We start from the raw sequence: 25,718 nt of genomic DNA, 5'->3' as shown, positions 1-25,718 counted from the left end.
CATACTTGTTGGAACCAAGCTCTTTAGTTATGCTTTTCTCTGCTGATGGTTCTTGTAACCGACATGGTGAGGTGCCCGCTTCCATTTTCTATCCCCACTGGGCCCTGGGCAGCATGGACAGGACAGCTATCATCATGTATTCTAATCGCTGGCATGTGAAAAAAGATCAGAGAATAATAACATCGCTTTACAGAAGGTACCTTAAAGATAAATAAGTCTAATCTTTTCAATTTACTAGTGAGGAAACTAAGGTCCAGACACGTTTAGTGACTTGTCAAAAGTTATACAACGAGTCAGTGTTTGAATCTGGGTTTTGCTGATTCCAAGGACAGCACTGTAGCTACTCTACCACACTACCCAGGTAGGATTAAGCTTATTCTTTTAGACCCCATAGGAAGAAGTAAGAGGAACTGATCAGAATTGCAGAGAGAGAAAATCTAGTCAAAACTTGCCAGTCTACTTCCTCAGCTAATTCTCCATCAGGAGAAGATTCCAAAAGGAATCTGGGGATGTCTAGATATGAAGGTAAATTGCATGACTTTGGGTTAGTCAGTCAAGAAGCATTTATTAAGCACATACTATGTGCCAGACATTATGCTAAATGTTATGGAAAGGGAAAGAGGAAAAAGACAGTCCCTGCACTCAAAGAGCTCACAATCTAAGGGGAGACAAGAAATAAACAAACATGTACAAAGGAGCTTTATCCAAGATCAATAGAAAATACTTAAGAGAGGGAAGGGACTAGAATTAAGAGTGGTTGGGAAAGGCTTTCAGGTAGATAGTGAGATTTCAGTTAGGGTGTGAAGAAAGCCAGAGAAGCCAGTGGCCAGAGAGGAGGAGGGATTGCCTTCCAGACAGAGAGGACAGCCAGAGAAAATGCCTGGAGCTAAAAGATAGAGTGTCTTTTTCATGGAACACCAAGTGTCATTGAATCAAAGAGCATGTCAGAGGAGGGCATGAGGTACAAGCAGAGTGGAAAGATGTGTGTGTATGTGTGTGTTGGGGGGAAGGATGTTTATGAAGGGAGGGATTCAGGGATTCAGGAACTAGGTACGCAGGAGACAAGGAGACACTGGAGTTTATGGAGTAGAACGGTGCCATATTTGAACCTGTGCTTTAGGAAAATCACTTTGCTGGCCGCATGGAGGATGGGCTGGAGAGCAGGAAGACTTGAAGCAGGCAGACCTGCCAGCAGCCAGTGCAGCAGGGCAGGCACGTGGTGAGGAAGGCCTGGACCACTGTCCAGGCGTGGATGACATTAGACGGCCTGTAGGTCAGAGGCAGTGTTGTCTAGGGGGCAGCACAGAGCATTCAGTCACATGACTTGGTTAGAACACAAGTGCATCACTTCCGTAAAGTGACCTATAAGCTGGGCCTCTCAGTCTCTCCGAGTCTCAGTTTTCTCATCTATAGAAGTAGTGACTGGGGTCAGATGATCTCTGAGGTTGCTTCTTTCCTTAGATCTTGTGAACCTCTGATTTTTGAGGTTCTGCTGCTGCTGTTTGGAATCGGGTGTTTTCATCTCGAGATTAGAAGGCTTGCTCATTACTGATGATTCGCATCTGCTCGAAGAACTGCCAGACAGTGAAGGAAGGAAGGGCGTGGCCATGCTACCCGGAATACCAGTGATCCAGGATATCAGCATGATGGGGAGTGAGCAGCGGCTAGCAGGCAGGCAGGATGCATGAAGAGCAAGAAAGGGTTGGGTCCCTTAAGTCACTCAGGAGATTTGCAGTGACAGCAGGTGATAGAGCAAAAGCAGAAACAGTGAACTCCAACACTTGCTCGATTTTCTTAATCAAGGAAAAAAATATTTTGTCCCGGAAAGACCGAAACAAAAATGGTCACTGAGGAAGTGATGTCCAGGGCAAGAGACGTTTCACAAAGCCCCCACTCCGCCTAAATGAGTTCAAATCATCAGCATATGACAAATGATACTTGGGAAATTTTTCTGACAAATATATTTAATATTATTTTTTAAGCTTCATTGTGAGTAAACTTGAATTAACATAATTATGGTCTGGGGTTCCAAAGGAAACTCAGCATCCAGTTCCCGAGCTGCTGTTGAAATGATTCTGGAGCACTGGGACTTTCCCGATCTTCCCTCACCCCCGTCCCCCCACCCATTCCCTTTCAGAGCAACAAGCTGCAGCAGGTCTGCCCAAGGGGTCCGAGCCCCACGTCGGCCACTGGAGGAAAAGAACCCTTAGAATAACCAGGGCTTCTAAGAGACACATGGAAGAGAAAGTACATGGGAAGGGAAGCCTGTGGTGCTGAAGATGGAGGAAACAACGGATTTAAAACATCTAAAACCCACAGAGAAGGGGCTATTGATCGTTTCATCGATAATATTAATGCCATCTTATTCTCCTTTTTGATAGGGGAAGGAGAAGGTAATGGAACAAACATGTATTAAATGCCTACTACGTGCAGGGCAGGTAGGTGGCTCAGCGGACAGGGAATGCTGGGGCTGCAGTCAGGAAGACCTGAGTTTGAATCCGGCCTCAGACACTTACCAGCTGTGCAACTCTGGGCAAGACGTCACTTAACCCCTGTTTGCCTCAGGTCCTCATCTGTAAAATGGGGAGGCACAGAGAAAGAAATGGCAAACCGATCCAATACCTTTGTCTAGAAAACCCCATGGTCTTCGTCCCATAGAGTCAGACACAATTGAACGACTGAACAAGAAAACGAACCGCGTCGGGCCCTGCCCCAAGCTCTTCATAAATACTGACTCAGCAGATCCTCACGACAGCCTCCAGAGAGAGGGGCTGTCATGACCCCATTTCACAGATGAACAAAATGAGGCAGACAGAGGGTAAGTGACAAGGTGTCAGGCTGGCTGTGACCCGGGGCAGCCTTCCCGACTCCAGACTCAGTGCCCCATGTCCCCCGACCGCCGAGCTGCCTCTGTGCTGGAGAGAGTTCAGTAAAACCAACGTTCAGAGAACTCTCTACTGCCCCTGCTCCGGGGGCTGTCACCCAGATGGGTAAAGGGACAGTATGTGCTGGGGCCCGATAGCGCATCACACCAATGGGGGTGCTGTACACCGCATCCTTTTCCCGTGTGGCTTGCTTACGGCCGACGGACAGTCTTGACAGTCTTAGATGGTCCAGCTGTGCTCCTTCCTCTCTGCCCCTTTTCTCCTTCCCGTCTTCAGCTGCACTTGATGGTGTGCTGGTGCCTGGTGAGACCCTGTTCTGTAAGGAGAGGGCACCATGGAGCCACGGCCCTCTGACACCATGCTCCCCTTCTCTCCCCTCACCTTCTCACTCATCCCTTCACATCCTGGGTGCAGGGGGGTGGAGGCTTCAACAGTGAGAGAACAAGCCGCAGGAATGAAGGACTTGAGATCTAGGCAGCCCTCATCAATGCCTGGAGGAGGAAGGATGGAGCTTGAGCAATGTACTTTAGAACTGGAGCCCATGGGGCAGCTCGGCGGTGCGGTGGGTAGAGCTCCGGCCTTGAAGTCAGCAGGACCTGAGTCCAAATCCGGCCTCAGACACTTGACACTTACTAGCTGTGTGACCCTGGGCAAGTCACTGAATCCCAATTGCCTTACCCCCCCAAAAAAAAATGGAGCCCAGGGGAAAGATTCATCCAACAGTCTTGTTGTATCTGGACATAAACTTATTAGGATCAACACTATGTAGGAGCTGAGGTCAGTTTTGAGCCCACTCCCTCAGAAACCAAGATGGCACCCAAAGAGTCTGCTCTGGATGGATGGTGAAAGACAGGTGGACATCTGCTCTTGCTTTATCTGTGAAGTAAATATCTCTGTAAAAGCTGATCAGTGATAAGCGGTTAAATGCTCTTGGGGCCAGTTAGTTAGTAAATAAACATTTATTAAGTGCCTACTATGTGCCAAGCGCTGTACTAAGCACTAGGGATAAAAAAGAGGAAGAAAAGGCCTTGCCCACAAGAGACTCACAACTGGGGTGTAAGTCACTGCCCCCGAACAAATGGGGGAGACCTGAGCTTGTGGGAGCAGAGAGAAGCGGTAACCCCAAACTCCTGAAGGTACCTGCACACCCTGAGAGGCCACATATCGTGGCCATCAGACAGCGGAGTCAAAGCGCACTCGCCACACTCGGAATGATCTGGATGAAGGCAGGCTGTCTTGGTTTCTAGCTGTTCCCTTACCAAATAAACAAGAGAAGAGAGTTCTTTTTTTTCTTATCTAGACCATGTGTCTCCTTAATGATAAACACTGAATACATATTTTTTGTTATTAAATGAGGCAGTTAAATGGCATACTGAATAGAGCAAAGGACTTAGAGTTAGGAAAGCCTGAGTTCAAATCTTTCCCGAGACACCATCTGTGTGGCTCTGTTTACTCCATCAGCATCAGTTTCCTCAGTGGTGAAAAAATCCATTACCCTAAAAGATTTGAGGATATTTCTTCTCTCCACTACCATCATCTCAAGTCCACACCAGCTATAGGCCACCCTGTTCACTTTAGCGGACAGTATACCTAACTCATAGGGATGTTGTCCTTAGGGATTAAATGAGATCAAGTGTGTTCAGCACTATAGAAATCTAGTTATTATGAATGGGCAATGTCGGGCCTAATTTTTAACAATTAAACTGCAAGCTCCTTGAGGGCAGGGACTATCTTTTGCCTTTCTTTGAGTTTAGCACAGTATCCAGCACATAGCAGGTGCAAAATAAGTCCTTATTGACTGACTGACAACTGCCAATAGATGGGTTTGGCAAGTTATAGCATGGTTTGGATTCTCTGAAAATTCTGGAATGGATTGTTAGCCAAATGATTTCTGAAGATTCTAAGGACTGTCCAGCCCTAGCAGCTCAAATGAGCTTGATGGGAATCAGTCAAACAAGACTACCTTTATATTCTTTTTGACAGGGTTTACTATAGGGACATAGGAGAAAAATGCCATAAACAAGGTAGACTCAGTTTTAGTAAAACACTTGGCAGCATCTCCTAGTATTCTTATAGGACAGGATCGAAAGATAGGGATTAGAGGAGAGCACAGCTAGTTGTGTTGGAACTGCCTGCCTAACTCAATCCAAACAACAAATCCATGTTGATGAATGGACTGATCTCACCTTGTGTGGACATCTCTTCTGGAGTGCCCATAAGGCCCTGTGCATGTCCATGTTCTGTTCTACAGCGTCCATTTGGTGATGTCAATGAAGACATCAAGAGAATCTTCAGCAGATCTATATAGAGTGTGGAGCTAAGAGGGACTGCTGATATGTTTGATGCCAGAGGAAAAAAAAAAGATCTAAAAATATTTCAAGAGTCTGCATTAGAGGTCAAACTTCATGAGATATGGTTTGCAAAGAATAAACACAAAACTTGCTAAGGAAGACAGATAATTGAATTCAAAAAGACTCATGCAAAAGCAGGAATTGTGTGGAAGGATTTAGAAGGAAGTCCATGCAAAAATGGTTCATGGGGTTTGTTAGCAAGCAAACAAGCACCAAGATTTACTTTCCACCTCCTATATACCCAAAATTGTCAGGTTAACAGGGATCACTCACAAAACAAAAGGCAATGTGATCTCACTCACAAAGGGAGGCAAGTGTTCCACTGTACTCAGATGACATCTGAAGTACTGAGTTCAAATTTGGCTATCACACTGAGAAAGAAAATGGGCATGCTGAAAGGCGACTACAGGATGATGACAGGGAAATGAAGGGTCTCAAAACCATGCCATAGGAGGAATGAATTAAGACACTGGAAATATCGTGTAGAGATGAGAAAGCCATGGGAACCGTGATCCCTATTGCCTCCTCTCTACTTGGGGCCAGGGAGGATTTGGAGATATTTCTTCTGCTTGAACCCATTGAAAGGAATTAGGAACAGTTGGTGGGAACTACAATGAGATATATATTTGCTGTAACAAAGGGAAGAAACTCCTTACAGTCAGAGCTGCCTGGAAGAAATAATCTTGGCAATGAAAAAATGACATATGAAGCCAGGCAATGAAGAGAGGTAAGTCCCAATGTTTTCACTTCTGTTTAAAAAGTAGATATTCTTCATCCAATCCCAGCACTCAACGTCCAGCCTCTGAGCTCACTGCAAGACTCAAGGGCCTCTTCTGCCTGTCCAGAACTAGTCTCCTTTTAGGGGTCAGTTGCCCCTTTTTCTGCCAGAAATTTCTGCCAGACTATGCCTACACATACACGTGTGCACTCCCACATACACACCTGCACACAGAAGCACACACACAGGCATATACTATCTTTCTTTCATCTACTCTGATGGGCACTTTATTATCTGTACCAAACAAAATGGCACTTAGTTGAATGCTGACATATATTGTTCTATAATTACTTCAAATATGTACATCTTGTCTCCTCGGTTGATTAGAGGTTGCCTATGGTAAAGGGCCAAGTCTCAAGCAGCATAGCGCCTAAAAGTGTAAAGCATGCAGCAGGTCCCCAATATATGGTGCTGAATTGAGTTATATGGGTCGGTGTGTCCAGTTTTGTAGATGGAAGCTGACTGGAAAACACAGATGTAACCCAAGCATTACTTCTGCTCTAAGAGCATCAGTCAAATTGAAAAGCCATAATTAACACTGAATACAAAGGCACAATAACTAACAACATGTTCATAAAACAGAGCCAAACCACTAATCCTAAATCACTTTTTACTTTAATATAGCTCACCACCACACTGTACTAGAAGATACTGTGGAAGACGGTTGGCATGGTACGTGTTGGGTGAGATGACAGGGACCTAAAAAAGGCACTAAAAACGAACGAATGAGCCCAGGAGCCCTGACGCCCAGTCTCACACAACTGAAGACAAACTGTGGGTGTCTGGGCAATAAGAGCATCAGATTGGCCAATGCCGTTGGGGAGAATCAGTTTCAGTGGCTTGAGTAGCGTGGCCTGGCCCCCGTGGCTGTAGCTGCAAAACAGAGGAGGAGTCAGGTTTGCGGAAACTCCAAAGAGCTGCTCCTCACGCGCGTGTAGGCTTTACGCGGCTCAAACAAACAGCAATATCATTATCACATCATCGTCTAATATGAAAAATCAAAACGGCCAGCTCCGAGGAGAATGAATAGCATCGTTAAACAACATTCACCATAATGGAAATATGTCTGCCCATAGCTTCACATAATCTCACTGATATTTTAACAAAACTGCCCCTCTAATTATATTTTCTTTGAAATTACTGATCACTTGCTATATAATGTGCAGATATAATAAGGGACTACAAGTCTGCACTATCTGTTAGTATGTCCTGGATAAGGGGCACAGCACAGGCATGATCTGAGAAGGAATATGTGGCAAGAGATGGCACCCGTGATCTGGAGGGTTTGACATTCCTAATAGAGAAACAGGACATGTCACGATGTGAAAGAAGACTCCTTGGAGCTGATGTCCATAAATAAGGTTCACATCTTATCTGTGATGCCCACAACCTGTGGGTCCTTGGCCAAATTACACATTAGTTTGCTCATTTGTAAAATGAGGGGGTTTGACCAAATGTCCCCCACCACAATTCTCTGCCACTTTAAATCCCATGAAAATGAAACTAACAAACATTATGACAGATTGGCTTTGGTGAAAACTGCTATAGGCCTGAATGCAGTCGCTAAGGACGGAACGGCGGGGTTTGGTCAGAAATCATGATCTAGAAACATCTATCAATCCTGTTTGTACACCATGGTTATAGAAGGTTGGAAAAGACTCCTGCTCTCTCAGAGATGAGCACATTTCCTGGTAGACCAAGGCGCCAAAGGCAGAGCCAGGCAGCAGCAGCTGGGTGTGAATCTCATTTTCTAAACTTCCTAGCTATATGGCGGCTATTGATTTAATCTCTCAAACCTTCAGCTTCTTCATTCGTGAAATGGGAATCTAAATCCCTGTAGACAGTACCTGCCTCATAGAGCTGTAGTGAGGTTAAAGTGAAATAAGGAATCAAAAGGGTCTTGGCCAACCTTAAGGGCAATGAAGATAGTAGTTTTACTATTCGTGCTAGAAGGACGTCATGATTTCTGTTGGACATTTCCTCACTCACAGCAAGTAGCAACAGACAAGTGAATAGTCCTCAGAGGTCTGAAGTACAGGAACAGTTTATGAGAAGGCAAAAAGGAATAGGGCTTCTCCGGGCCCACAATGTCTACTCTAAAGGCTGTTCACCGTCTACATCCCCGGTAAAGAAACATCAACAGGTGTGGATGCCTCTCACAGTGCTTTGTACAGCGCAGGTGGTCAATGAGTGATTGGGGAGTCAAACTGCATCTAAGGAAGGGCTGACCTACATTTCTCCTTACTTTGAACTGCCAGAAGTTAGCTCTTCCACCATCCCACCAACTGTCTGCCAATCCTTCTGGTGTCATCCTAATGTAAGAATGCAGCAAGAATTATAAAAAACAAAACAAAACAAAAAACAAAACAGTAATTGATGTACCATGTGATCTCACTTATTTTATAAATGATTCTTTCCAATTATCTGGATTAAAAGTCACTAGAATCTGAGGCAGAATATTAAAAGCTATTTTTTTTAATTCCGATTTTTGGAGGCATTCATTACTTTCCAAAGCTATCTCAGGAGTTGGACAATAGTCTTGCAATAGAATCTCAGCTCAAATTTCCTAACGTAAAACTCCCAATGAGGATTCCCCACAATCACCTTCCTTCCTGGCAAAGTAGGCTTTTCTCCTTCAGTCTCTTTGGCTGACTTCTCATCTTCCTTTGTGGTGCATGTGCCCTCTTTTTCCTTTTGTATCTTAATAGCTATTTTTTCTGGAATAATAACAGGTTCCCTTTGTAACAATTTATGGTAAGGTTTTGTCCTAAAAAGGAAAAAAAAGAAAAAAATGAATTATCAATTAATTTTCTGGAAATTAAAAAAAAATTCCAAATTTCTTATAGCATCTTATGATGTTATTTATATCACTTTAAGTTTTCCTGTCACTTCATTTGACCCTCATAGCAACACTCCACAATATGTGTTACTATTAATCCCCATTATCTAAATGAAGAAACTGAGGCTCAAAGATCAGTTAGTTGCCCAGGGACACATGGTTGGCATCTGAGGAAGAGGGACCCAAAGTCTTCCTAACTTTCCATCTGGAAATCTATTCAGTTGACACAATGCTGCCCCACTAGCATTTCTCCTATGCCTCCTTTTAAGAAAAAAAAATGTATGTGTGTTTATGAATTTCTGATTGTTGGAATATCTTTTCCCCCTTCAACTGGGAGCTACTTGAGAGCAGGTTACATAATACAGTTTGAGGCCCCAATGTCCATCTTCATTTCATTCATATAGCAGATCCTGAATAATATTTTTGACTGTTGTTTGTGTCAATGAGCTCATAAATATTTTACTAAGTCCATACTGTGTTCCAGGCACCATACTAAACATTAGGGATACAAAAAGAGGCAAAAGACAGTCACTACTGCCAAGAAGCACACAATCTAATGGGAAAGACAATAAATAACCAAATACAAGCAAAGCAAACTATATGCAGGATAAATAGAAAATATTTAATATAGAGAAGGCAATGGAATGAAGAGGGATTGGGAAAGATGTTGCTGAAGATGGAATTTTAGCTGGGATTTAAAGGAAGCCAGTAGGGGCAGCTAGGTGGCATGGTGGATGGAGTTCCTGGTCTGGAGTCAGGAAGACTTCAGTTCAAATCTGACCTCAGACACTTACTAGCTATGTGACCCTGGGCAAGTCACTTAACCCTATTTGCCTCAGTTTCCACGTCTGTAAGATGAGCTAGAGAACGCAATGGCAAATCACTCCAGTATCTGTGCCAAGAAAACCCTCAATGGGGTCACAAGGAGTCAGATACGACTCAAAAATGACTGAACCACAACAAAGGAATCCACCAGGCAGAGAGGAGGAGGGAGAATATTCCAGGCATGGGGGTCAACAAGAGAAAATGTTGAGAACTAAGGAAGGGAGGGTCTTGTTCCTGGAAGAGCAAGGAGGCTATAGTGTCACTGAATCAATGTGGACATCTCCAGAAATAAAGAGTAAGACAAGAAGGGGAGGAAGAGGCTAGGTCATGAAGGGCTTTTAATGGCAAGCAGAGAGTTTCGTATTCGATCCTGGAGGCAATAGGGAGCCACTGGCATGCACGGAGCGTGTGAGGGGGTGAAGGTTGAGATGGTTAGACTCCTACCTTAGGAAACTCACTTTGGTGGCCCAAGGGAAGATAGATTGGAGTGGAGAGAGACCCGAAGGAAGCTGACTCCCAGAAGGCTACTGCAACAACCTGGGCACGAGGAGATGAGGGTCTGCACCAGAATGGCAGTCGTGTCAGTGGAGAGAAAGGGCTACACTTGAGAGATCGGAGTGTGAGATGTGTGTGTGTGTGTGTGTGTGTGTGTGTGTGTGTGTGTGGAGGCAATATTCACAGAAATCTTTACCTGAGGATCTTTACAGGAAACTTTTTATAAAAATTTATTAGATAGTAGCAAATGTTAGACTTTTGTTCTTTCTTAATAATATTTTTCCAATTTCATGTAAGAACAAATTTTAATCTTTTTTTTAATTTTGAGTTTCAAATTCTCTCCCTCCCTTCCCTGACTCATCTATGAGAAAGTAAGCAATTTGATATAAATAATAAACGGGCAATCATGTAAAATATACTTCCATATTAGTCACGTAGTGAAAGAAAACAGACAAAAAAACACAAAAAAAATTAAAAAGTGAGAAATATGCTTCCTTCTGCATTCTGACTCCATCAGTTCTGTCTCTGGAAGTGGAGAACACTTTGGAAGTGTCTTGAATCACTGTATTGCTGAGAAAAGTTGTTATTCACGGTTGATCATTGCACAATGTGGCTGTTACTGAGACCAGTGTTCTAGTTCTGCTCACTTCACTCTTATCAGTTCATGTAAGTCTTTCCAAGTTTTTCTTTCTTTTTTTTAAAATTAACTTCTTCATTTTATTTTATTTTATTTTATTGTTCCACTTAATAGTATTTTTTTCCAATTACATGTAAAGATGGTTTTATAAGATTTTAAGTTCCATTTTTTTCTCCCTTCCTCTCTCCCCTCCCCTCTTCCTAAGATAACAAGCAAATTGACACAGGCTGTACACATACAATCATATTAAACATATTTCCCCATGAGTCATGTTGTGAAAGAAGAATCAGAACAAAAGGGAAAAACCACGAGAAAGAAAAACAAAAGAGAAAATAGTCTGCTTAGGATGACCCTAGGTTGTGAGTCTGAAGGACTGGGAAGACGTATTTTTGACAGTAATAGAGAAGTTTAGGGGAAAAGATGTTAAGTCCTGCTTTGGACATGTTGAATTTAAGATGTCTACTGATATCCAATTGGAGATGTCTGAAAAACAGTGAAAGATTGGAGATCAGCAAAGAGGTTAGGGCAGGATAGACAGATTTGAGAATCATCAGCATAGAGATGGTCATAAAATCCATGAGAGCTGATGAGATCATCAAATGCAGTACAGCAGGAGAACAGAATACAGCTCAGAACAGAACCTTGAGGGCCACTATGGTTAGAGTGAATAGAAGAGTTTGGTTTAACCTCTATGAAGGGGGTGGGAAAACAAGCAAATGATGAATGCTTATTGGTTAGACTATAATTTGGAGTAGAAGAGGAAACCCACACTGTGAAGTCGATCACTTTGATACTCTGAACAGAAAATGATTTGAAACAAGCATTAAATAGGAGAAAAGTAGTATGGATTGCATTTGGGAAACTTCACAATGCTTTTAGTCACTGAAAGCAGGCCCCAATTTTTTAAACATCAATATTCTTATAATCATGATTTATGTCTGTGAGTCATAGATTAATGTTACAATCTTTGAAAAATTTTATCACCCAAAGGGCAATAGTGAGAGGTCCAGTTGCTATAAATAGGCTGTGACACAATTCCACCAATGAAGATTTAGTTTTAAGAATAGCATCAAAAATAGGTCTTTAAAAGATGGTGAACTACACATGTATATAGAGTGAAAGTAAGCAAAATATGATGATGTACACTGGTATACCATGAAATGACCAGAGCTCTGAGAGGAAAAAAAATTCCTAATACATTGGATGAACCACTTGTGATGAATTTACAAGAGGACAGAGATCAAAGTCATGGACAAAGAGAAAGATACCAACGTCCTTGTAAAGGTAGTGCCAATGTTGATGAGATAAGAAAGTCTTTAAAGTATCCAAAGACCTGTCTATTGAGGAGAAAATCATGATTTTTATATCAATAGGATATGTGTAACGAATATGCTAATAATTTCACTTTCTCAAGAGCTGCCTTTTTGGCTTGTGAGTCAGAAGCTTACAATGCAGCTTGAAATGATCAAGCAAACTTTGACAACACTCACAATCACTGGCTTCCTTGTGCCTGTGTACCTGAAGTGAAGCAAATCAAAGATTATAGAACCTATTTCCATCACAAAACTCTGGTCTTACGACCCACCAAATACAACCCCCGAAGACTTGAACAATGCTGTTCCCACAGAACTTCAGGACACCTCTACCTTAGTGAATGTGGGATTTGTGAGCTAATTGTGGGAAATCACTCTGGTACTAGAAACAATTGTTTGTAATCCACTTTCCCTGCTACTTTCCCAATTGTGATTTAAGTATATAATCTCTGTCTTCCTTCAGCAAAGTGGAATTCTGATCAGGAGAATGCCCAATTCGCAAATCTGTTCCTCATAATGAAACTAGTTAATCAAATGGCTACCTTTTTACCAGTACTTCGTCTCTGGCCTGCTATTTAGTCATTCTCAGGCTGGAGACTGGCTCAGTAAAATCCTGTTAACACTATACAGCTAGCTGTCTAGTTCTTAAGAGTCACTACTAAGAGGCTTAAAGGATTTTTTGAAAAAGTTTTCATTCAGTAAGTTTGTAGTTCATCTTCTAGTGCTTATAAGGATTTCTTTAATTGTGGATTTCTGTCGATAAATTATTCAAAGTCTTATTTTTCTTGGAAATAAATTATTTTGTTATCAAACAATATTGTCAAATTGTGGATTATGTGATTTGGGGACATTTACCTTAAATTTTAAGACTTCATATTTTTGTCTATCTTTGTGATTTTTCCTCATTTTCGCATAGTGTGATGACTTTCATTGGTATTTTAATATAACTAAATTCTATCTTTCATAGGCTTTTGTGACTTTGTCATTATAATTTATGTGTATATGTATCTGTAGAAAACATATACAAAATAAATACAAGACAATTTGGCGAGGAGGTCAATGAGCAGCAATGGAATCAGGAAAGACAATCTGGCCCAGATAAGAAGACTGTGCATTCTAGGCTTGGGCACAACCCGTGCAAACAAAGATGGTGGAGTGCCATGACTGAGGAGCATGTGCTCAAATAGCTTTTCCTCCCATCCTTCGTCCAGCTTACACTTACACACACACACATACACACACACACACACACACACACACACACACACACACACATACTTTTTAGATGCCTTTCTGTGATCTCGATTAAAATAATGTTTGTGCTTCTTGATTGGTGGGTGAAAGATCTCTTAGCTCTGGCTGGACTTCCTTGATTCTTCTAGATGCTGGCGCCTTCCTGCCACACTTGCCAAACACCAGGCTTTAATTGGGATCTACTTAGAAATGCACATTTTTGTCTTGTTGACTGTATATAAGATCTTTGATAAAGGGTTGCTCCATTTTTAGCTCTTTATCCCTAGATCTTGTCACATATTAGATGCTCAACAAATGATCAGCTTTGTAGGCAACAGGGGTAAGAAGAGACTGAAGATAAGAGAAGGGGGGCTCTAATCGAGTGGGCAAGATCCCACAGGATGAAAGGCACCTGCAGAGAAGTTGGACTCATTAAAAAGGAGGATCACCTCATCATCAGAACCTGGAGGACACAGAAAAAGAAGGGAATAGGAGGTGAGTAGAGAAGTTCTGAAATGCAGAATTGGGAAGAAAGAGCTCACAATGGATGTTTTCCCAGAAAAGTGTGAAGGATGGTTCTCTGGTCACGGGGGTGGTATGTAGGCAGGTAGTTTAGGAAGATATTTGGAACGGCCATTGTTTAGCTGGGTTGAAATTAATAATTAGATAATATAAACTTGTTCCATGTTTGTTTTTGTAATCCCAGCCCCTAACATGGCAAGCAGATGGTCTGCATTTGATGAACATTTGTTTATGCCTTGTTTGGTTAACTGCAGTGGACCCAGTAAGAAGGGTTTTGTGACCTCATTCAGTGGCATCCAAAAGTAAGCCAAGAGAAGCGGAGAAGATGGATGATGAGAGTGACCCAGTGATGTTGTTTGGCAAGGCATGAACAGCAATGGGGTAAAAACAATGTAAAGATGAACTCGTGTCGATGACAAAGCTTCACAGGTTCAAAAGTAGGACCTGGACGAGGTGAGTGGTGAATGACTAGAGCTCATGATCCAGAGGAGGAATAGGTTTAGGAGAAATGGAGCACAGGGAGTGACCGTAGGAGATGCAGTGGTAGCCAGAGAAAGGAAATTCAGAATTCTGGCCCATGAACATTCTTAGAAAAGATGAGGAGATCAAAGACAGAGTGATCATAGGGAGTCGCTGAGATGGAGCGCAGGTTCAGATCATAGAAGCCAACGAGGCCATGACATGCTCAGATACAATCGCATGTATGTGTACTGTTGTCCCCAAGTCAAAGGGCAAGGATTAGGTCGAAAAAGAGGACTATGAGCCAGAAACTCTCTTAAGAAAGAAGAGAGAATGACCTGGTGTCCAATAGGTTATATCAACCAGGATGTAAAGGATGTCTACATAGATAAGGAGACGTTGCTGAAAGTGGTCTTGAGGAGCAAGGCGTATGCCCACTCCTCCTCCTGGTCCAGTATGTCAGGAAGCATGAGAGGACAAAGATTGGCCCCATTGGCTTAAATGGTGGGAGGGAGGGGCAAGGTTATTGGTAGTGAAAAAGGGACAATTAACAATGAATCTGACAGATATTTTGAAGGACATTCTAATAGGAATCCAGTCCTGATGTGCAATAAATGGTCAGAGGAGAGAAAATAATCAAAGACAAGCCAAAAATCTCTATACTTGGAAGAATGGTGGTCTCATCACAAAAACAGGAAAGCTAGGAAGGGGGCAGAGCTCCCCCAGGAAATAGACGAGTCTGTTTTGTTTTTTTTTTAACATATACAATCTAATTTGATGGAATATCAAATAATCTGTGACAGAGCTAGTAAAGGGTCAGAACTAGAAATATGGATTTAGAAGTTCTAAAACATTAAACTTAAAGATTTAGAAAGGACCTTCAATTTAATTCAGCAGCCATTCATTATACACCTGGTTTGTATAATGGACTCCAATAAGGAATGAAACACAAAGATGCAAAATGGTGGCCTTTGATCCCACAGACCACTGAACCTATGAGAAGGGAAGAAACAAGCACAAATAACTATAATACAAATTAGGGTTGGATTAAGTGCATAGGAGAGGTCAAAGTGAATTAAAGGATGTAATCAGACCAGCCTTTACAGAGGAAGGAAACCCTGGAGCAGAATGAACATGTTAAGGTCTGAGAAGTGGCCTCCCAGGCATGGATATATTTTGTTATCAGATCATCTCATCATCAGTCCCATCTTTAGTCTATTTGAATCTGTAAGTAGTTAGGTTTGTGATGGACCATTTGCCCTTCTTGTGATTAGTTAGCTCAACTTTATTCCTAGGCTAGATTGGCCCCACATGGCTCTGCAGTGGAATAAAAAATAAACATTAAAGTATCTTGATCCCATATAATTTTCTTAGCAAAAAAATTAAGGCCCAGTGACTACAGTCTTAGTGCTTCCTGGAGCATCTAAAAGAGTACCCTAGAGACCTATGCGGAATGAACAACTAGCAGATAACATCAAGCTTACAATTACCAGTTCTAGTCAAAATAGTCAATAACATATTAGAAGTCATTTTTAACAGATAATTTTTGGCCATGGCAGATACTTTGAAATTATTGGCCCATTTCTAATTGGACTTAGATATCTTCTTATTATAACTAAGTTGATGGAGAAATCAAATCTATAACCATAAAAAGCACAAAGTGGGTATTTGAAGAATCTTTTTAAAAAGCCTGAAGTATTATGTCTTTCAACAATATTGAAATGACATTTCAATTTCACTTCAACTGAGTCTAATTTAAAAAAAAAAAATTTACCTAATGCAAGTCACTCTGCTGATGAGAATGCAAAAGGGACATTAAAGTAGTGAGGAGCATTAATAGGTTGGGAATAAAATGTACAAAGAAACAAAACATGTAAAAGAAAAATGAAAGCGTATGTGGGGGTGGGGGGTAAGCAGGTCATGCTGTCACGTGAGGCAGTATGACATGGCAGCTAGAAGGGAAGCCCTGGCAGTTCCTATCATGCCAGCTCTGTGACCAGGGGGAAATCACTAAACCTCCTAGTCCTTGGGACAGCCCTCTAAAGCTTCAAGTTATAGATGAGTAGCCAACACCAGGAATTCCTCACTGAAATGAAATGAGAGACCTCGAGGAAATCAGTCAATAGATAAAAGAATAAACAAACGAATGAATGAATAAATAGATGGTTGGATATACAAGTAAATAAGTAATAAAACTAATTAATTTAAAAGGAAAGGAAAATTTGTTAATGCTGGAGATTAGGAAAGTGGTTGAATATTAATGCCCATCAGCTAATTAATCAAGAAGCATTTAGTAAGCATGTCTTCTGAGCCAGAAACTGTGCGAGGAACAGGAGATACCAACACTGAGATGTGACAGTCTCAGTCCTCGAGGTTCTTAGGTGCGACTAGAATTTATCTGTTTTAGTGCAGGATGTGCATTCCAGGGCTCCCCAGACCCCGAGCCCTCACTGCCGCAATCGCATAAATGGACTTTTACTACTGATGGTTTAAGTGTGTGAGCAAGTGTAGAAAGTGCCACTTAACGTAAAAAGGTCCAAATAACCCAGATTTGTTGTTTAATCATATAGAAAATGACCAGAATTTTAAAATGCTACTGTAAAAAGAAGAAAACAACAGCAAGCAACATCTTTCTCACTGGATTAGTCTTCTGAGAATTAGTTACTCTGAGGACTTTCTTTTGTCGCCCGCCCACAATACTGCCGGGCCTCCTCCCTGGATCTGGGGTTCCCAAGGCAAAGGAAATCAGAGACAGCAAGCACTTCTTAGCATCTACCAGAGTCAGGAACTCTTGGCTAAGCATTTTACAAATAGGATCTCATTTGAGCTTTACAAGCAGTCTGGGAGGCAGGTGCTATCATCATCCCCATTTTACAGCCGACAACGACGCTGAAGCAGACAGAAGTGGAGTTCTTTACCCTGGGTCACATAGCTAGTTTTCCTGACTCCAGGCCCAGGGTTCTGTCCAAGGAATTGTAAACATTTTCTTGTGGACTTAAGACAAAATTAGGCAGGTAAGTGTTGGATCACTCTTCTCTTCCACTATTATTTCAGTTTATCAATATCCCTACCATTCTACACCAATGAAATCATAGGAAAACCTCCACCCCCATGAACCAATCAGATGTTCGCTGATTAAAGAAGATATTTCATCACTAATTGTTGAATCCGAGTGAAGTACAAAGAGGAAGGATTTGAACTGAGATCTCTAAAGACTTGAGGTGAACTGTACACAGAAACAGTCACACCCACACTCTTCCCATCCCCTGTGATGGGAAGGCTCCACTGCATGCCTGAGAATGTTCGAAGTCCTCCATCTGACCATAACCTTCCAGCCTTCCATTCCTCCCAATGTCGCCTATCTCTTTAATCTACCATTTGTTCTGTTTCCCCAAATCTGTTAGTTCTGTCCTTGGCCATCAAACCTGTGATGATTTCTCTCCTCCCAGTCCTAACCCCATAGCTATCCAATTCAAGTGCACAGTCATCCGCTCTCAGCTCCTTACCCCTTTGTCTTATTATCACTCAGGCCTGTCCAAATTTCAGTCCTGGAGTACTGTCATCATCTACGATCCTATTCAAATACAAAGAATGGCACTGGAGAATGCCAATGAAATGTGCTGGCTGTGTCTACTACACCTGTGTTATCCAATTCCAACAGGCCAAGCTGCTGGAAGGCAGCGAGCGGGTGGGCTGACCCCCTGCTCTCCTCAAGCTTCCCCTGCTACCCTGCATGCCCCTCCTCTCAGCCAGAAACTTCATTGGATACTTTACTGAGAAAACAGAGGCCGCCTGTTGGGACCTCCCTCTCGTCCTCTATCATGCCTCTTAAAACTCACTGACTTATCCGCCTCCATTCTCTCTTGTTTTATTCCAGTCTCTGATAGCTATATTTGACCAAAATGTCCATCCAGGATAGTGGCCTGTGTGTCTTCAGCATTTCCCAGCCAAACTCCTGGTGTGTGTGTGTGTGTGTGTGTGTGTGTGTGTGTATGAGAGAGAGTATGTGTGTCAGTGTGTCAGTGAGTGTGTCAGGGTGCTATGAGTGTGTCAGAGCATGTTTGTGTCAGTGTGTCAGTGAGTAGGTCTGTTGAGTGTATGTGTTTGGGAGGGGGACTGCTTTTTTATTTGTTCACTTTCCTTTCTCATTTCTCTCTCACTTCTCAGTCCTGTGTCATCTGGCTTCAGCCTCTACTACTCTGCTCAAACTGTGCTCTCCAAGTACACCAACAATCTCTATTTCTAAATCCAGTGACCTTTCCCCATTCCTCATCTCTCTTGGTTTCTTGGCAGCTTTCTTTCTAGAAACTCTCTCTTCCCTAGATTTTCAAAACAACTCTTAGTCTTAGTCCTTCTCCTCTCCCCATCTGGCCACCTCTCTTCAATCTCCTTGCAGCATCCTCCTCCATGTGCCATGCCCTGGTCATAGCTCTATCACAACATTTTGTCCACAGGCCTCTTTCCTTATTTCCAAACATTCCTTTGGTGAGATCACCAGCTCGAATCCGGTCAGCTGCCACCTCCATGTAAGTGACTCCCATACCTATTCTCAGCACTCATTTCTCTACTGAACTCTAGTTCCACATCCCCAACTCCATCTAGATGCTTATGGTCATCTCCAACTCAACATGACCAAAAAAGAACTCATTATCTCTCAGACCTAGACTTATTCCTCTTCCAAACATCCTCATTTCTATTGAAGGAACTCATGTGATTTCTGACCCCTAGATTTTCAACAGAGGAGCCAATCCTGACTCTTGATTCTCACCCATCACCCACAATTAGTCATTCTTGCCAATTCTGCTTCCATAATGTTGGTTGACTCCATCCCCCATTCTTTCTATTCGTACACAAACTACCCTAGTTTCTACCTTTTGCCCTAACCCTAAATTCTACTCATCTGTCAAACTGACCTTTTTAAAGTACAGATCTGATCATGTTAGACCTACACCTGGAGGTCTTAGGAGAGCCACTAGTTTACTACATAGGAGGAAATTCAGTAAATTCTAGTGGTTCTCTTATTGCACCTCCAGGATCAAATTAAAATTTGTATTTGACACTCAAAGCCCTTCTGAACCTGCTCTCCAACCTTTCCAATTTGTTTACATTTCTCCCCCTCCCCCCACAAGTAGTGTTGCATCCAACTGACATTAGACTCTTTGGTGTTCCTTCTCAAGACACTCCACTCCCCTAATTCTTATATTTTCACTGGCTTTCCCCCATTTCTGGAATGTACTTCCCCCCCTCATCTCCATCTCTTGGCTTCCTTCAAGTCCTAGATAAAGTCTCACTTTCCATAATGAGCTTTTTTAATCCCCCTTAATGTAGCACTTTCCCTCTGCTGATTATCTCTAATTTATCCTCTCTATATCTTATTTATATAAAGTTGTTTGCATGTTGTTTCCCCACTTAAATGTGAAATTTTTGAGGGCAAGATTTTTTTTTGCCCTCTCCCCCCTTTTCATCCCTAGTGCTTAGCACAATGTCTGATATATAGTAAGGGCTTAATAAGTTCTTGTTGACTGATCAAATTATTATGTTACTTCCCTTCTCAAGAAGTTTGGGTATACAAGTCATCTCCCAGTTGATAAATGGTCAAAAGATATGAACAGGCAGTTTCCAAAGACATCAAAGCTATCTATAGTCATATAAAAAAAATGCTCTAAATCACTACTGATCAGAGAAATGCAAATTAAAACAACTCTGAGGTACCACTGCATACCTATCAGATTGGCTAATATGACAAAAAAAGGAAAATTATGGATTTTAGAGATGTGGGAAAGCTGGGACTGGAACTGATCCAACCATTCTGGGGAACACTTTGGAACTATGACCAATGGGCTCTAAAACTGGCCATAGCCTTTGATCCAGCAATACCTCAGCTAAGTCTACACCCCACAGATATAAAAAGCAGGATAAGAAGGACCTAAGTGTACAAAAATATTTACAAAGCTCTTTTTGTGGTGGCTAAGAATTGGAAATCAAAGAGATGTTCATCAATTGACGAATGGCTAAACAAGCTGTGGTATATGACTGAGATGACATGACAAGCAAGATGATTTCAGAAAAACCTGAAAAGACTTACATGGACTGATGCGCAGGGAAGTGAGCAGAACCCGGGGAACTTTGTGCACAGTAACAACAGTATTGTTCTATGAGGAATGGTGAATGACTCAGCTCTTCTCAGCAATCCAATGATCCAAGACAATCCAAAGGACCAATGATGAAGCAGACTGTCCACCTCCAGAGAAAGAATGGGTATTGACTGAATACAGACAGAAGCAGGCTAGTTGTCGCTTTATTTCTTTCATTTTGTTTCCTTTTATTCAAGTTTTCTTGTACAAAATGACTAATGTGGAAATGTTTTACGTGATTGCACATGTATAACCTATTGTTTACCATCATGGGGTGGGGTAAGGGAGGGAGAGTTAGAATTTGGAACACAAAACTTAAAAAAAAAAGTTAAAAAATGTTTTAACATCTAATTGGGGAAAAATTATATATATATATGCACACGTTAAAAAAAAGTGTGGATGATTCCCTATTGCCTGTAGGAAAAATATAAACTCATCTACTTAAAATTATGCTTTTTCCCAATCAAGTTCCAAGCTACCTTTCTAAGTTTGTTAATCATTCTTCTTCTTTAGGCATCCTATATTTCAGGCAAATTGGCCTTCTGTTCTTTCTACATGACATTCAATTTTCTATCTCCAAGCTTTTGCATAGAAGATCCCTCATGTCTGGAATATATTCCCAATCCACCTCTATTTCTTAAAATCCCTATATTTGTTCAATTAATCGATCGGCTTTTTAAAAATGCCTATTATGTACCAGGTTCTATGCGAGGTTCTGGAGACAGAACAGAAAAACCTCTTCCATGAAGAAGCTTATGGACTTTTGGGAGAAGGAGCATACACACAAATACATACATATGTGCGTAAGCATGAATGTAGATGCACGGAGTAAACAAATAAGAGGTCAATTTCAGGAGCTGTTGACAGCTGGAGGCATCAGGAAATCCTCCTATAGAAGGTGACTAGAGCATAAAAGGAAGGGAGGTGTGCTAAGATGTGGAGCTGGAGAGGGAGGCCATGTAAGGTCTGGGATGGGCAACCTTCACAAAGGTGGAGACGGGATGTCACACTGGGGCAATCTGGAAAGAGTGGGTGGAACACAGGAAGATAGTGTATAATTAATCTGAAAAGACATGAGTGGATTCAGATCGTGAAAGGCTTTCAAGGCAAAACAAAGGAGTTTTTCTTTTAAACGAAGGGCATGAGACCATTTTGGTCAGGGAATCACATCGTTAGTTCCATTTTTCAGGAACACCACACTTAGGGCAGTAATGATGAGAATGATTCAGTACTGTTCAATAAGTAGTTCATCAGTGGAAAAGACTACGTTATTATGAGAATATAGTTTGATAATGTTTGAGAAGCACAAAGACCCCAGTTATTGGGAGAAGGACTCACTATTTGGAAAAAAAAAACAACATCAACAACAAACAAACAAACAAATCTACCAAGAAAATAGGACACTGGTCTGAAAGAAATTAGGTTGAGATCAACACATCACATTATTTACCGAGGAAACCTTCCAATGAATGTATGTCCAGAACTGAAAAATCATATCATAAACAAATCAGAGAAGCAAAGTGAAAAATATCTTTAAGTTGTGTAGATGGGGAAGGGTTTAGAACTAACCAAGTGATAGAGAGGGTCACAAAAGACAAAATGAACAATGTCACTTATATAAAATTTAAAAGTTCAAACACAAACCAATCCACTGTAATTAAAACTAGAAGGGAGAAAGGTAATGGGTGAAATATCTTTGCAGCAAGTTTCTTTGATAAAGATCTCCTATCCAAGATATTAAGAAGTGATATTAGAAATTGATTCAAATTGATTAAACCAGAAACCCCCCAAATTTATTAAACCAAGAGACATTCTTCAACAGAAAAAATACAGTCAAAGAATATGAACAGAGTTTTAAAAGGAAGAAATTGAAGCTATCAACAAAACATGAAAAATATGCTCTAAATGACTAATAATTAGAGAAATTCAGATTAAAGCAACCTCACACCATCAGGCTGGCAAAGAGGACAAAAGAGGAAAAGGACAAATGTTGGACGGGGTGCATGAAAACAGGCACATTAATGCTCTGTTGTTGGAGCTATAAACCGGTTCAGTCATTCTGGAAAGTCATTTGGAACCATCCCCCCCAAAGTTCGTAAATTGTGCACACCTTTTATCTTAACAACATTATTTAGTGGGTCTATACCTCAAAAATATCAAAAAAAAAAAAGAAAAGAAAAAGAAAGGACCTATGGGTGTAAAAATCTTCATAGCAACTCTTGTCATGGAAGCCAAAAATTGGGAACTAAGGGGAATGTCCTCTTATTGGGGATCACTAACTGAATTGTGATACATGAATATTATGGGATAATGTTGTGCCTAAGCAATGACCAGACAGCTACAGAGAAAACGCGGGTGGCTTCACTAAAGTGATCAGGAGAGCAAAGTGAGCAAAGTAGGAGAACAATTTATATAATGACTACAATATTGTATGTGCGGCAATCAGTTTGAAAAGATTTTAGAATGTCGATCAAAGTAATAATAAACCAACAGTCCTGAAGACTGGAGGTGAATCACATCCTTCACTTCCTGCCAGAGAGATGATGAACTTCAAATGTAAAGATGCATTTTGAGGAAAGACTATATGATTAACTATGAACCTTTATGATAAAGGTCTTATTGTTTATTTTGCTGTTGTTTTGGTATGGGGATGCAATGGGAAGGACAGGTTTTTGATTCATGTAAAACAAATATATATTTCTTTAAAAATAATTACCTTTCCTTATGTCAACACTTAAAAAAAACACACCACAAAGGAAGATCACTTTGCAATTGTATATGGGAAGGATTGGCACAAGGACAGACTCCTAGATCAATAAGAAGATTGTTGTGTTAATCCAGTTAAGAGGCAATGAGAGCGTGGGCTAGGGCAGTGACCATGTTAGCTCAACTGCTGCCTCCTAAATTAAGCCTTTTCTGATGATGGAAGATGCTATTCGTGCCTCCCCAATTTTTATTTGGTATTTGCTCTCTAAATCTCTAAGTGACAGAAGAGGTGCTGATCTTCACTGAAAGAGGGAATTTCCTCACTGGGAATTTCTTGCACCACTGAAGTCCCCAATCTGGTCCCAAAAGAACTAGTTTGTAATTACTCATACAATAGACTCACGTGCTGTCTTCCCTTAGTAGAACATAAGTTCCTTGAGGGTAAGAATTATTTTTATTTTCATCTTTTTTATACCCAACCCCCTGCCCAGTGCTTGGCACCTAGTAGCTACTTAATAGCTTCATACTAAATGGATGAATATGACCTGTGAATGAAGTGTAGAGCCCATGATGCTTTCAGGGTGGTGCCACGGCTGTGCTGTGCAAAATATGTCATTTTCATGAAGTCAATAAGCCTCAGTTGTAGAATATTTTGCCATATCGCTCATCATACTTCACTATATGTCCCGTCCAAAAGAATGACCAAAAGCAAGAATCCACTGAAATCCTGCTAATCTAACAATAATGTTGAAGCTTTAGTACCATTAGACTGGGAAACTGATTTATGACTGGTCACCAAAGCTGCTCTGAAATGTGTGTATGTGTACGTATGTATACGTCTGCATGCGTATATATGTGTGTGTACGTCATTGGAGTCATTAAAAGAAGCAGTCACATTTGTGATTTCACAGCATTTTCTCTCTGGCAAGTCCTCCTGAGATATTTATTAGTTAAATATGCCAAGAATACTAAGAGACATACACGCTGCATCACTCATTTCCAGTTTGCAGGGGAGAACAACGACACAGCAAACCACCCAAACAGAGCCTCACTTTTCAGGGGCAGTCCTTTGGTCATGAAAGGCTTTGCCTAGACTCCTAACATTTGGCCCAAGGCTCCTTCCTCTTTTGATTCGTGAGAGTACCAAGAAATCTCCTCAAGTTCAACAAATCATTTCCTCATAGAATTTCAGAATTGAAAGGGAGCTCAGACACCAGGGAGTTAAACCTATCTTTTCAGAAGAAACCTTTCTGACCAGTCCTCCCTTGGCTTAAAAATTTCCAAGCAACAGGAATTCTTATTTCCTGAATACCTGCCATGCATCGCAGCATGGCACTAGGTACTCTAGGGCGTCACGGATTCAAAGCACTGGGAGGAACCTCAGGAGTTATCTCACTTCCCAGTTGAGGAAATAGGCACAGAGAGGCTGACTTGCCTAAGGCTTTAGGAGTAGTAGAGGGTTGGTGCCTAGCTGTTCTGACTGCAAATCTACTGGGCTTTCCATTAAAGATCATTTCTGAAGAGTAAGAATTACATGAGTTTAAATCCAGCCTCAGACACTTGACACTTACTAGCTGTGTGACCCTGGGTAATTCACTTAACCCGACTGCCTCATCAAAAAGCAAAACAAAACAAAAGTAAGAATTACATAAATATCCCTACCATAAGGTATGATGTCTTAGCACTCTAAGAAGCACAAATTGTCATGGAGGTTTAAACATCCAATTGAAGGGCTCTGAATGGTTTCATTAGTTGGGCCTTAATGTTTCAGTAAGAGTTCCAAAGATCTTCAATACGAAAGGGGGTCATGCAAGCAAACACAATTCCAATGTTCCTAGCTTAGAACAGTAGATGGATGAAAATCTTCCCTATCTATTCTCAACCAGATTCATCGTTCCAACTAAGTTATTACTCTTTTGCTAAAAACAATCATCAGGTACAAAACATTCTTCCTCCCAGTAACCAACAAAACACCTCAACATCAGCTCAAGTATCTCAAACAGAAACTGTTGGGTGAAATGAAATGATAACAACAGGCTTACCAAGCCAACAATTCTTCTAATTTGCCACATATGTTGATTAACATTTTGGTATCACAGGGATGGTGATTTGTACAGTGCTTTGTGAACCTTCAAGCATTATATAAGTGTGCACTATGACTACTGCCCATAATTTCTCTTTAGTTAAAAGATTTTCATTTGCAACAATGATTTGAAAGTTTATTATTTTATAAAATAGACACTTTCAATCATAAATATCCCCAGGGCCACGGAATGATGGAAATCAGGGTTTGTTCCATCCTAAAGCTATTATCATTTCTGTCTGGAGACACAATTCCTAACAGTGAAAGAAGAAGAGGGGGGAAAAATTGTTAAGAGCTCCATCGCTACTGCTTATACTCTAGAATGCACCAACTACAACTTTTTGGTTGTCTTAATAAATAAGGAAATCTGATTCTAAGAGTGGTCAGGCTACTTTGTGATCACTAGATAAGGCCTTAAATACCTTTAAAGGCTATTGATATTTTTAGTGATTCATCCA

The 25,718-nt window shown here is 41.2% G+C and overlaps 1 protein-coding gene across 1 annotated transcript in view; it reads right to left on the bottom strand.

Moving 5' to 3' along the window:
- Positions 1-25,718, bottom strand: part of LRRIQ3 (leucine rich repeats and IQ motif containing 3) — a 125,808-nt gene that overhangs the window by 49,330 nt on the left and 50,760 nt on the right. The window contains exon 4 of the mRNA XM_027874005.1: positions 8,619-8,781. Within this exon, the coding sequence (XP_027729806.1) occupies positions 8,619-8,781 (163 nt within the window). The remainder of the gene's footprint in view (positions 1-8,618; positions 8,782-25,718) is intronic.

The sequence above is a fragment of the Vombatus ursinus genome, unplaced genomic scaffold (genome assembly GCF_900497805.2).
Source record: "Vombatus ursinus unplaced genomic scaffold, bare-nosed wombat genome assembly UNPS02014804.1, whole genome shotgun sequence".
NCBI lineage: Eukaryota > Metazoa > Chordata > Mammalia > Diprotodontia > Vombatidae > Vombatus > Vombatus ursinus.
This window is presented reverse-complemented; position numbering and strand designations above follow the sequence as displayed.